At 48.7% G+C, this 14,382-nt stretch overlaps 1 protein-coding gene across 1 annotated transcript in view; it reads left to right on the top strand.

The window, feature by feature from the left end:
* The window catches only part of cacna1ib (calcium voltage-gated channel subunit alpha1 Ib), a 72,544-nt gene extending 58,652 nt beyond the window's left edge, over positions 1-13,892 (top strand). The window contains 7 exon segments of the mRNA XM_077016057.1: positions 224-345; positions 597-1,049; positions 4,729-4,875; positions 6,625-6,759; positions 8,786-8,972; positions 10,220-10,449; positions 11,151-13,892. Coding sequence (XP_076872172.1) covers positions 224-345; positions 597-1,049; positions 4,729-4,875; positions 6,625-6,759; positions 8,786-8,972; positions 10,220-10,449; positions 11,151-11,750 — 1,874 coding nt within the window. The 3' untranslated portion in view covers positions 11,751-13,892.
* Positions 13,893-14,382: the final 490 nt, after the last annotated feature.

The following is a 14,382-nucleotide window of genomic DNA, read 5'->3' as shown; positions in this document are numbered from 1 at the left end:
CCAGGGGTGTCGGTGACGGTTTTGTTCGAAGTCAATCTCAAATGTTTTAAGTCACTATTTACACCCCATCTGCTGATGATTAGATCTACTAGGAGACCATATTTGTGCCTTGAACCAAACTAGATATGCATGTATGTTACAGCACGTTATGAGGATGGTTCAGTGCTGGTCCTACAGTGCTGGCTTCTGTCATAACGCCTTCATCCTCGTCCTCTCGTTCCAGTGTGTAACGCAGATCACCCGTGCGAGGGCATGAGTCGCCACGCCACCTTCGAGAACTTTGGCATGGCCTTCCTCACCTTGTTCCAGGTCTCCACGGGCGACAACTGGAATGGGATCATGAAGGTGATTAGCTTCACCTAACCCTTAGAGCAGAGCAGGTGAACTCGGCTCAACTCTGTGCCTTCCGGAGAAATCCGAAGCTCGGGAAACGTACTTTAGAATTGATCAAGTCTGTTTTAAAGCATTTGGGCATGACGACGCACGATGCGTTGTGGGTGGAAGATCTCTGGAGCGTTGCGCTCCGCGAGAGGTCGTATGAGTCAGACGTTCATTGAGCTATGGTAATTTTGTGCGTTCAAACTTCTTCCACTCAGGACACGCTGCGCGAGTGCCCGCCGGGCGACACCTACTCCTGCAACGCCAGCCTGCAGTTCATCTCGCCCATGTACTTCGTCAGCTTCGTGCTGACGGCCCAGTTCGTCCTCATCAACGTGGTGGTGGCCGTGCTGATGAAGCACCTGGACGACTCCAACAAGGAGGCGCAGGAGGACGCCGAGATGGACGCCGAGATCGAGATGGAGCTGGCGCAGGGCGGCCTGTGCTGCCTGAGCGGCCTGGCGGCGGCCGCCGGCCCTGGTGTGGGCATTGGGGGCGGGGCTATGGGCGGAGCTATGGGCGGGGCCGGGGGGGAGAGGCCTGGAGCTGAGGACGGCGTCGGGCCGACAGCGGCGGTGGGAACCCACGTCCACATCGCACAAAGCGGCTCGGCGGCGGGGAGGGGAGGAGCCGAGTTTCTTAACCACAGGAAACTTTACTCACCTGCCCAGGTGTGCACTGCCCTCACACATTACATTCGCAGATCTGGTTTTGCCTTTTATTTCTTGGCTAAGATCGTAGTGCCTGGGAGAGCATCAGAGCCGTGATAAATAAGCACCAGTGCTCTTAAATCTATCTAAAGTACTAAGGCAACTGCTGAAATTCATATTCAGAAATGAACTGAATTAGTTGAGGAAATGAACTGCTTCTTTTTGAATCAGCTAGTGCCTCCTTCTGTGTTCAGGCACAGCTGTTCTGAAGCTTTTCCATAATCCATTTCTCCTCCTGATTCGACATTCCTCCCATGACGATGGATGCCCTGCAAGACGCCCTGAGATATGATTGTGTTTATGGGAGTGCTGCGTGCGTTCTGGACATCAGAAAGACCAGGAACATCTCACGGTGTCACCTATGAGCCACTGGAGTGTGTGTGTGTGAGTGTGTGTGTGTATAGGTGTATACCTGAGAGGTCAACAGCTGTCTCCTGGCTACAGGTCTTGTACCGTGGTACCCGATCACCTGTTCACTTCAGTCACTGGGCAACAGCGAACATGGCAGCATCACGTCTTCCGCCACGACGTTTGTCAGCACGCCAAGTAAAACCGCATCCAGAAGCTGTTCGCTCTGGCATGCCCCATCCGACGATGAGGAGGGCTGAGGAAGGAGACGAGACGAGCTAGCGGGGGAAACGGCGCCTAAATAATTAATGCGTCAGAAGCCGAAACGGGACGAAAGCAGGATGCGGGACGGCGAGATCCTTTTTTGGCAGGTGATGGGTTGCGGAGGGATCCACTGGTGGAGGGAACAAGGAATGGAAGATGGAGAAAAAGGGCTTGTGGGGGTGGGGAGGGGGGCGGAGCCACGGGTGGAACCAGGAGGCGAGAGGGAGGTGCAAAACGGGACACACGAGGAGAGGGGTCGAGCGATGATGAGGGGTGAATTGCATCGAATCATTTATGCAACAGAGAGCAAGAAGGAGTGACAGTGGGTGAAAGATGACCCAGTTAAACCAAAGCAGGGATGAAAGAAGACCCTGAAGACATGTGAGGGGCAGAGCGAGGCTGTGGTTTGTGGCATCCTGTGGCGGTGGTGCCAGCGTGACGGGATTCTCTGCCGCCTGCTTTCTTACCGGTGGAAAAACAGAGGAAAGAGAGAGAGAGCGAGCAGAAAGAAGAGAGAGAGTAGCAAGAAGAGAGAGAGAGAGCAACAAGAAGAGAGAGAGAGAGAGAAAGAGAGAGAGAATCCATGGATCCTCGTCACCTCTCTGCAGGAGCCGTTTTGCGTCTCTTCTCTGCTGTCGTCCGTGTGCGAGCGGAGGTCTCGTTGGTCCCGGGTCGACCGCCGAGGACCGAACATCTTGTGCGAGGTGCACGAGTGGAGAACGATGTGCTGAAGATGTTTTAAGGGGGGAGGAAACAATGTAGCAGAAATAAAAAGCCTAGAGCAGGCAGGAGACAATCTCTAGAAATGTGGTTCTCCCCGTCACACGGGGGAACAGAAGCCTCGGGGAGAAGAAGCAAGCGCAACGAGTCTGACTCCTGTCTGAACCGGCAGAAACACGGGCCCCTGCTCACTTCAACTTTTAATAACTAAAGCCCCTTTATGGTTTCAGTGCATTAATAATGTAGTGATAGCTGGGCAGCGGGTCCAACCTGCACTCAGCAACAAAACAGCCTCGGTCGTGATACTGCTCGTAAAAGTTCCTTTCTCTGCGAAATCTGCCCTTTCCCTGCCAAAGCTGTGCGATTAGTGGGTGGAGTCCAGAGTCCGTCCAACAGCTCCGGAGACTTCGGCTGATGCCGCAGAACTGAGAGGGTGGGGCCGCGCTAATGGACACGCCCCTCGACGTCAGCCTCTGACGCACCACCGACCACAGATTCACAGTTGACAGGTTTAAGCATCAGGCGGTGGACCCTCAGGCTGATTACGGGCAGTCCGAGGTGTCGGCGGATGCCAGGCATGACATGTCGATGCATGAGTGGAGTGCTGAGTGGAAGCAGATTGAGGAAGATCCCAGGAGATTTGGCAGGAGAGTGTGAGGGGACCGGTATGGGGATCAGTATGGGGACCGGTATGGGGATCAGTATGGGGATCGGTATGGGGATCGGTATGGGGATCGGTATGGGGATCGGTATGGGGATCAGTATGGGGATCGGTATGGGGATCGGTATGGGGATCGGTATGGGGATCGGTATGGGGATCAGTATGGGGATCGGTATGGGGATCAGTATGGGGATCAGTATGGGGATCGGTATGGGGATCAGTATGGGGATTGGTAGGGTAATCGGAGCGTGAGCCCAACAGGCAGGAGGGGAGTGTGTCTTGGTGGTACCAGAGTCTGGACCACTATCTACCTCCATCATCTCAGGCCAGAGTGAGACAGGCTGGGAGGCAGAGAGACAGAGTGAGAGGGAGAGACAGAGAGAGAGAGACAGAGGGAATAGAAAGGGCAGGAGGCCAGTGAGCATGGAAAAAGTAGAAACAGGGATGTTTGTGCTTTCTGTCTAGCTCATTCATCTAAAAGTGTGTGTGTGTGTGTGTGTGTGTGTGTGTGTGTGTGTGTGTGTGTGTGTGTGTGTGTGTGTGTGTGTGTGTGTGTGTGTGCCCACTTACCTACATATGCCTGCATCATAATAAATGAATAGTCCATTCACCACAGGAGCATCTTGCAGGGTTCAGACATATTGGTTTCTGCAAAAGAAACAGCCCTCCGTTCACCAAAGCCTGTTGTGCTGACCCCTCCTCCTGATAGCAATCAAATACATGTTGTCCAATGAGAATTCGATCGCTTTGAATATATTAAGTGGTGATGTGCTTATCACAGGGAACACAGGGGAAACACCAGAAGAGTTGTTAAGCTCATTCTTCAATCTGCAAAGCACTCGGTGGAGCTCGTTATTAATAACCCTGCACACCGGGTTTTGGTACCATCTGCTATTTAAGGAAGAAGTGACACCCCCCCACCCCCCGTGCAAGGCAAATGCTTTGTAAGCCTTGCTAGATAATACTTAACAAAATATACTTAATACTTAACCTAGAAAATACTTAACTTTCTCTTTATTATGTATGCACACACACAAACACATGTACAAACATGCCCACACAAGTGTATACAAGCACACACACATACACACAAGCTTCCCAATTAATTGCTTGTACAGCGGCCCATGATACAGACAAAAAGAAGATACAGCCTGTTGTGTGTGTGTGTGTGTGTAGGTGTAAGCATGTGTGTGAATGAGAGGATGTTGTAGTTCTAGTGAGCAATGGTTTCAGTAATGTGCACTGGATTCATTTGAGAGGCACTTTGTGTCTAGTGGTGATGTGTAATAAATTGGCCAGACTACAAAGCAGATTGTATTGCTGACAATATTATGTGTGATGAGTGAATAAATTTTGCATCTGCGCATGGTATGTGTGATTGAGTGTGTGAGACAGAGAGAGAAAGACAGAAAAAAGGGCCAGAGAACGACAACAACAGAGAGACACGGAGACAGTAAGACAGGGAGAGAGGTGATAGGGGGTTTGGTTCAATATGAGCACTCATTTCATTTTGATGACCTGTAGTGCCACTCTATGGCAGATTGACAGATGTCGCAGAAATTCATATTATAGTCCTCTGGACCCCTGAGAATTATATTTGTGTGTGTGTGTGTGTGTGTGTGTGTGTGTGTGTGTGTCGGCGTGCAGGAAAACCTGTGGCTGGACAGTGTGTCTCTGCTGATTAAGGACTCGGTTGAAGGAGAGATGCAGATGATTGATAACCTGTCAGGATCGGTATTCCATCACTATTCCTCACCAGCCGTGTGTCGGGACCACAGGTGCCACCCAGCAGAGGTAGCACACGCACACGCCACGCAAACACAAATCAAACACCACGGCAACACCACGCACACACACATGCAACGTGGCCCCCTGCACACGCACAGGAGGCCACGCACGGCTACACGGATTCACAGATAGTCCGACAACTGACGATGTAATACGTAAAGTTATGGATTCATGTTTATTTATTATTATTAAAGGTCAACATTTGCAATGAAACTAGAGAAGCAGAAAAGAAAAAAAGTAAACTACAAATTATTTTTTTGCGTCGAATACGTTACAGTTCAGTAACGACAACATGGAGACTCCAAAATTGGTTTAGTAAAGTTCTGCTGTCACAGGATGGTTTTGGTCCGAACCCTTATCAGTTGTGAAACATCTGAAAATGTCGTGACTCTTCTGAGAGGAATTTGGTGGACGAAGCTTACTTGAGTGGATGAAGCTTGTCGTCCACCCGAGCGGCGGGCTTCATTTTGGGTTCAGCCTTTTTTCCCAGCATGCATATGGTCCCCCCCCACTCTCAGTCGTGTCGGTTCTGTTTTCACACGCGTGCAGCATATTGCTCCGCCCACGCTACTGAGTTCCACACAGCATCCAGACGTTTGCGTCACGCTGGCAGGCCTGCAGACGTGCACGGATCCTATGGCAATTAGCATAAGATCTGAGGCTGGTGTATCCATGCGCCCATATGGAGAGGGTGGAGGGGGTGGAGGGAAAGGGGGGGGGCGGCGATCGCTGTCGTCTCTCCAGCGCCGGCAGCCAATCCGCTGGCACTGTGAACACGCGTTTGCATCGATCCCGTCTCACATCCATTACACAGCAAAGTACCGAAGCACTAGGAAACGGTGTGATTTCCACACACTACGATGCACGGCGGAATAAAAGTGGTGATTCGTGAGGCACGTGCAGCCATGGAAACTTCAAAGCCCCCGGTGCAAAGTAAAAGGGTGGCAATAAACAGAAGTACGTTGGTTGTGAGGGCATGTCTCCAACGGCAACGGTGCTCGTGGGAGGCCAGAACGCAGTTGAGCTTGTTTGAGCGTGTAAACGCGACGCTGTACGTCCCGCTGTACGAAACTGCCCTCGTCCCTTCACGAGCAAGTGTGGGCGTACGTTCGGGGCAGACGTGAGACGAGACGCAGCCTGTTGATGTGGGGAACACTCACTCCATCAGACGCAGAACACGAGGCATCTCGCGTCTGCTCTAAATCCCCACACGCCTTCGCTCACTTGTAGCTTGTGTCAAAAATCAATTACCTTGAGCTTTGTTCGTCCACGTTTGTTGCCATGTCAAAATCAAGGCAACAACAGCAATAAATGTTGTTGAACGAGACGTGTACAGTCATGGGTAGAAACAGCTTTTCTTGGCCTGCTGTTCAATGGTTAAATTATACGGGCCACCAGCTCCAACCACATCAACGGCTGAACTGTCAGTGCTGTAAGGAAGTACATTGCATATTCACCATTGAGAACGGCAGGGTGTGTATTGGTATGCGGGTGTATGAGAGCATGTGTGTGTGTGTGTGTGTGTGTGTGTGTGTGTGTGTGTGCATGTAAGCATGCAAGAGCTGACAGATATTAATGGTTTTCAGATATCCTTAGAAAGCTTTTCACACCCCAGTGTGATCAGTCAGTCTCCTACCTGCCTCGGACCGTGATTTAATATATAGTAAATAATAATAAATCACTGCCATAACTCAGCATTAGATCATCGCCCTGACACTAATGACACCCGGTTTTGTCTTGAATGTGCTTTGTCAGATCCGATTGGCTGAGGTGGAGCAGGCCTCTCTGATGTCAGAGCAGCTGTCTGACAAATCATCATCGCCGGCGCTGCCTGATGACCTCAGCCTTGACGACCACAGTGTGTATCAGCTACTTGTTAGAGACAGCAAGGTGTGTTTGAGTAGCCCTTTCTCATTCCCCACTGTACAGTACACACATATATGTACATATACAGACACAAGCATCACTCTGGTCTAATTAATTATACTGCAGTTATTCTTAATTACTTACTTAATTTAATCAATGCATGTTTAATTAGCTAATTACCTCATCAGTCCAGACACCCAGATGTCCTATTTGTATGTTATTTGCCCTTTTGGACATGACAGCCGGCTGACAGCAGCCGATTGTAACTTTTCCTCTGGCTGCATATTCGCTGAGTCACAGCTAATTTGACAACCAATTCATAACAAGGAGAGTCAGATGAGCCCAGTAATTCTCATAATTATTTTTCTTAATTCATTATTGATACGCAATGTTCTACAGACTTGGGGCAGCTGTGGGGTAGAATACTAACTAAAAGAAGCAGGAGAATAAGGAATATTCCCCACTGCGACTTAAAAATTGCATTATAGATTCTTCTCCACTGGGATACAGCAGGCAGCGCTAGAATGCTAATGTGTTAGCGTGCGGCTAATAGGCACAGAATAATGATATAGGGCACAATTTCAAAAAGAGGCTGGGTTAGCCTGAATACATAGGTGTGTAGGTGTGAGTAGGTGTGGTTAGGCCTGCCACTGTAAATATCTGGAGTACTAGTCCAGTAAGAATGCTATCACGGCAGCAAGCGTGCTGGAACTGGAGCATCAATAAAAACGTCACATATATATACGGCAACCGAATCGGCCTTCCCAGGACGGACGGAATTAGCCTGGCCTGCGGAGATGTACCGCAATATTCTCAGAAACGTCTTTATTTATACGAACGATAATGAGACAGCGCTATCGTAACACAACATACATAGTTAAGGATTCACCAGCGAGCATGGACGGTCAACAACTGGCAAAGGACGACGCGAAGTCACACACTTAAATACACAGACCGCAACAAGCGACGAGGAGACGAGGGGCAGGTGCTGCCCATTCAGGGAGACGCCAAGCGGTCTATGGGGCGACGATCCCAGCCACGATCTTCAGCGACGAGCGCAGCTCAAATCTGGAGCTTCCCAACACGACACGCATCTCAGTGAAGCCAGTCCATCAAAGTTTAACAGCCACTCTGTGCAGGCTGCTGTGTCTCCTGCCAGACGATCATGATTGTTATTGATGTGGTAATATTTCAATCATTAGTGACATAACTACATGCATTACCGATATACTGAACTACTATTGCCACTGCTGATAATCTCTTTTTACAATGATAAACAACAGTAATTAGGATATATGTTGTTTTCTGTGAGTAATTCATATTTGCATAATTGTGATATGACCAATTATTTAAGTATAATTCTTTGATCTTATGTGCATCATGAAATATTTGATTCCTATTTACATAATCAACTGATTCATATGTAATAGTGTAGTCACTAGAATACATTTTCCTTACAGAAAATACTAAACTAGCTTTATTATTTGGTGGTAAAAATTTTGCAGTCAAAATTGTTGTGAGAAAAGCATCTTTATGTGTCTCTGAAGAAACACAGCGTGCGACACGTGCGTTTGTGATGGCACAAGTGTGGTTTTAAGCCAAAAGGGGCTCTTCCATTGCTCCGGTGGAGATTTTAAAGGCTACACCCCTATCACGCGCTCCCTGTTAGTGCTGCGTGTGTTTTCTGCAGTAAATGTGCGTGCAACGTAGAAGAGTAGTAAAATGTGCCAATAAACTGCTTTGACACACCAGCACAGCCATGAAGTTTGAGCCCGTGGTCTGATGTTATATAAGACCTGGTTTACTTTGGTATAGGCTGCCTTAAGCAAAAGCTGGTTTTTAAGTTAGCATATGGCATATGGCAGAATCTTTCAAATATGAAAAGCCCATAGCAAACTTATGACAAGCTTATGGTATAGAAAACCTGTGAAATGTGATTAGCCAAGCATGTAAGTATCAAACTATGGTACTACGGCGGTATGTGTAGACTTTCACATGGGTGTTCTGAGTGCTACTGCCCACTAGCCTGCAAGCTCTGCTCTGTCTGCAGGAGGAGAGAGGGAGCAGTGGGTCCCAGAGCTTGGAAGAGCTCCAAACCACGCCGGGGAGTTGCAATGCATCGTGTCCCCACAGCAGGGCTCCCAGCCTGGGCAGTGAGGGCAGCAAAGGCCTGGCGTCCGACCTCCAGGAGCACCGCGAGCAAGTTCTTCATCAGCACACGCCGCCTCGTAGTCAAGGTTAGCGGAAACTCCTCCCTGTTTTCTGTGCTTAGGTATATTCTTAATAATTCTACATTTCCATCTTGCACTTCGTAGCTGTGTTTGGAGAAGATCTGTAAGGTAAACCTCCAGTAGTAGAGGGCCTCTAAACCATCTACCCAAAGGTGGTTTCCTAGTCTTCCAGCAGTATCAGAACAACGCTGCCGTAACAACGTTAAAGTACCTCCATTAATTTTCTTAGCTTAGTGAAGATGATGACGTTCACTAAAATGAACCCGACCCGCAGTGGGAGGCATCAGTTAGCCGGTTAGCATCGCTAGTGTGATAACCCAGGCATGCAGGTCCCTCAGTGTAAGCAGGGTTCTTCATCCAAGCCCGTTACATCACTGGGGTTCTGGGTTCACACTAATGAAATGTCTCAGGGTAAAGTGACCTGCAGTGTATTAGTTGGACTGAATTTGCGCACTTGTGCAGTAATGTCTCTGTAAGGATCTGACAGGCTAGCACTCAGACCTACACAGGAAACTGTGTTACGTTCCATCTTGCTTGACAGTGTTTGTATTTTAGCATTTCTCCCAGGCATTTAGTTTGTCTGAATTTATTTTCATACAATTAAAAGGAAAACGTATCACGTATTGTTAAAAATATTCTTGTTTCTATTTTTGTTATTTGCTTACAGAAGTTGGCCTTGTCCTGATTTCAGAAGTATACTTAAACACCTAAAGCAGTCTAAATTAATATTTATTTATTCATTTTTTTACACTTAAAAAAAAAATTTCATACTAGTACCTTTATTATCAATCTAAAATGCCTTCTGAACAGCCTGTGGTGAGAATGCCTAATCTTAGAGTCAGATTATCTAGGTACTGAATCAGCAGATTAAATCTCAAGCGCATGAGGCAGACGTATCTGCAGTAAAGCTGTATAAATGGGTGATGAATGAACTTGTGGATCATTCGCACTCTGATGTCCTGATGGAGTTACCCATGACTCAGACTGAGTGATACACAGCGCTTTGGCAGTCGGGACTCTGGACCACCGATGGCTGTCAGCTCAGCTGCGTGTGGCGTCTCACGTGTCCTTCTTGTCTGGCTGCCCGTCTCTCTAGCTGCCCGTCTCTCTGACATGCGTGGGATGTCCCACGTGCCATACTCGCTCACTGCATGTTTCCTTGTTATGCGTCTCACCATCTGCCTGTGGCGGTCACGTGGCGTCCCGCGTGTGATGTTCTCCTTGCTGCCTGTCTGTGTGTGCTGTCCCTGCAGCAGATGGCGAGCGACGCGGCGGTAGCAGCAGAGGAGACGGGAGGGCGACCTCGTCTCTCTTTCATCTCCCGGCAGAGTTCTTCCACCCGGCCACGGCCGTGCCCCAGGGGAGCCCCGCGGCGGGGGGACTTGGGGGGGCAGCCCAGGCGGGGGCGAGATGGCTCCCCTCGCCCTCCTCCTGGGCATCCCTACGGTCCCCTGGAGCCAACAGCAGGATCGTAAGCCCACAGGTACGAGACGTTTGGGCTGAGACCGACTAAACTGTTTATACCCGAAGCAATAACGCTGCTGGTGAGATACGGCAGATCCTGTGAAGGCGTTAACCTGTCAAGCCTCATGCTCTGGAATGGTCTGGAGGTAGGGAACTGGTCTTGTGACCGGAGGGTCATGGGTTCAATTCCCAGACCTGAGGCCATGACTGAGGTGCCCTTGAGCAAGGCACCTAACCCCAACTGCTCCCCGGGCACCGGGCTAGGGCTGCCCACCGTTCTGGGAACGTGTGATCCACAGCCCCCTAGTAATCAATGGGTAAAAGAGGAGGACAAATTTTGATTGAGGTGAAAAATCACCAATCAACAAATATGGCACATTTACATGCTGACAGTGTTGAGTGTCTTTCTTTTGTCTCTGCGAGTTGAGTTATGTGGACTGCTAGCGAGGGGTTAATGACAGACTGAGCTGTTGATGTTTTGGTTGGTCAGGTTCCTGATCTATCGCACACTCCAAAATTACCTCCCCATGTTGTGGACGCGTTTAGTATAATGTTTATCCACAGGTGAATATTTGGCCTTGATATACATCTCCATTACAGCAATTTTCAGTTTTATTTTTAAAGATAATTACTCATCGTATGCATTAGAACAGCATATTCAGGGAACGGCATAACCTTGGCTCTATCCACATTACACTTTGATGTCCTCTTTGTCTTCAGCCTACGTCCCACAGTGAGTCCTCGCTCAACACAGGCACTTCCGAGGGCAGCCGGAACGCCACGCTGGACGAAGGCCTACGCTTCAGCGCGTCTCCCCCGAGCCTCCTAACTCTGCCCGTGCCTTTGGTCTGCCCCCTGCCCGAAGAACCGCCCCCTTCCCCGGACCAAGGCCAGGGCATGTCCTCCGCTCACACTGGCATCAGTCTCCAGGCCAGCAGGGGGCAGCAGAGCAGCCTGAGCAGATGTGGCCCTGGCCGCGACAGGCGGGACTCCACGGAGCCCTCGGACGAGGACACGGGCGTCGAGGGTGGGTCGAGTAAGGCGTTTAACAGTGAATATTTATCCGAGACGCTTAGCAGCCTGTCCCTTACGTCTCTCCTCACGCCCGGTTCACTCCTGCCCCCGCTGGCAAAAAAGTGCAACAGCACCGGGAACTTAAAGCAGGGCAGTCTGTCTGCACGGAGCAAAAAGGGAGGGCAGCTTCATGGTGCGGACCAGCGTCGGTACTTCTCCGGCACCTGCCCGGGAGAGTGGGGTAGAAGGGGAGGGGAGAATGCGGGAGCAGGTTTGCGGGACGCTGGCTCTCGCGAGGGCAGATGAAAGGGTCACTGTGTTTCCCCTTCAAGTCACTCGCGCTCCTCTCCAACGGAAGGACGTACTCGATCTGTTCCGTGAACTCCCCCACCCGCCCAAACCCCGCCCATGCCCCACTCTGTCTATCATTCGTGAAGCATCCATGTGTTTTGTGCAGCCTCAACGGTGGACAGGTGGAGCTCACAGGAACCCGGAGGCCAGGCACTCGAGAAAGGGGCCGGCCTGCCGGAGCCAGAGGGGTCGTGGCAGAGAGGCTGAAGCCCAGTGGGAGGAGCTTGCTCGGCAAGCCAGGTGCTTGGCTCAGTCAGGGCAGACGTTTGAGCAGGAGGCGGAGCCTACAGACCTGGGCGTCTTGTTTCATCTTGAGGAAAAGCCAGAAACACAAATCAAGGAGCATAAACCTCTGAAAAACACCACACATTCTAAGCCCGTGTGGGAATGCTTGCAGCGTGTGGGGTGAATGGAATTTGATTGGAAGAGTAAACACCTTTTTTTTTTTGTGGTTGTTTTTTTATTTATTTAATTTTTCTCCCATGAAATTCTTCCTCCTTTGATCTTCTATCTACATGCAAAGAGGTGACATTTCAGGAAGGATACTGTGGGCCGACTCGTTTGATGTGGAACTTTTGATGTAAGATGCCTGAGTTTTATATCATCCGCACACAAGGTAGCAATGATCAAACTGTTGACTTCCCTTAGTAAATCAAAGACGAACGGTGATAGATAATTTTCTAAATGTGACCCTAAATATTAGATTTGTGTGATGTGTGTAACCTGTCTGTGTACAAAGAGTTAGGTATTCTTAAAATGGAGGGCTAATTTTAAACAGTATTTTAGTAGCTAGGCTAGCTAGATTTTATTGAGGAATCATCTGGAATGTACCATGAGTAATAAAACTGTGGGGAGGTGTAGTATATAAAAGGATGTCCTGAAAGAAATAGATCAATGAAAATTTATGTACCGAGAAGAGGAAGTTAAAGGCCACAGAAGCAAAGACATCTCTATGACGACCAACTTGTCTGGAGGCCATTTCAGCTGGCACTCCATTTTTGGGAGAAGTCTTGCATGAAAGCCAATGTCAGAACATGGTGTCCTATCATAAAGATGTCAAAAATGAAGAACTTTGCTCATTTTTTTACAAGAGAAGTAGCAGAAACCTTCTGTATCCAAACATCACATGTTCTCCAGATGTTTTCTGAATTTCCATATAGCCTACAGATGTTTTGTGTTAGATGTTTTGCGCTCATTTGTCACAATCATTTGCAATTTACAAGCGATGTTCTATTGCCTGTCTTTTATTTTTGGTCTTTTTACCTCAGTGAAAGTAGGTGCCCCCCTGCTAATATAATGGGAGGTGTTTTTTCCCCTTGCAGATTTTGCGGTTTGACGCAGAGAAGAGAGCAGGAAATGTTTTGTTATCCTGGGCCCAGAACGAATGTCTCATCCAGATAGAATATATTGTGCTTATTATCCAGACTGCACGTGATTTTTATTTTTCTGACATGTTGGTTTGTGTTAAGCTGTAACTTAGTTGCTATTGATTTGCATGGCGTTATTACACTCTGTTCCATTATAGAGTCTTCTCTCATGTTCACACAAAATCACGGACTCACCATTACCAAAATTGTTGACTTTAAGAGTTGGCTGTCAAATAAATAGGATTGATTCACCATAATTAATGATGTTTCGCAAAAAGTCGTCCTGTCGTGTGTGTAAAAGTGTGAGAACTGATCTTTGTGTACTGATTTGGTCACAGCAGCTGTCACAGATGTTAAAGGGTATGGTGGTTGTCTTTGGCACGTTCTAGATTGTGCAGGTACCTTCTCAGGACTTGAAGACACCACACCAAGCTTGGATTGTTCGGGTTAACAAGCAGGGAGACAACTTGAGCAGAAACAGGTCGAAGCTCTGAGGTTTTTGGCTCATGAATCTTTAGGTCGTTTAAGGTTGTCGCGTGTGGTGAAAGAATCCCAGTCTTCAGTGCTTAAGTCCAGTTTGTGGATTTTAGCAGAGTGTCACGAGAATTCTCAAACACCTCGTCTCACATGGAGCATGATGAAGCAACATCAGGTCACAGCAGAAAAGAGGAGACTTGTGTAGTGATGTTTCACGTGTCATCCTGGATCTTTTCATTCTCGAAACATAACAGTTGCCCTGGTAAAGAAAAATTATTCGAAAAGACCTGGACTTTTTCAAGAAACCATATATATATATATTTTATTCTTGCTGGGAATCTTGATGGGCATGTTAGTTCTGAGGATCAATCTGAGCAGGTGAAAAACTGGAACTGTAAATTAATAATGAAAACAGCCAACCTCGTCCCCATTGTTGTTTTCTGTGTGTCTGAACTGGTCGTGTGTGCTGCTGGGGGTAATCATGTTCCTCCCAAAGCTCGTTTGTATGTAACACGCTCCCGCTTGTGGGACTGCACTCTATTCGAGGTGCTGCGGAGGGGTCGCACGCTAACGGCACCTGCAAGCGGTCAGCACAAGGCCGCGCGTTGTCCGGATCTCGCGGGGGCTACGCCGGCGGCACAAGGTGAGAGTGACGGGATGACATCGGGGTGGCTGCCAGGATTGGTGACACCTGTCCATGTTGTTTTGCTCCTTCATTGCTTCAAGGGAGATACCTCTTACCA

This window comes from Brachyhypopomus gauderio, chromosome 8, assembly GCF_052324685.1.
Source record: "Brachyhypopomus gauderio isolate BG-103 chromosome 8, BGAUD_0.2, whole genome shotgun sequence".
Lineage (NCBI taxonomy): Eukaryota > Metazoa > Chordata > Actinopteri > Gymnotiformes > Hypopomidae > Brachyhypopomus > Brachyhypopomus gauderio.
This window is presented reverse-complemented; position numbering and strand designations above follow the sequence as displayed.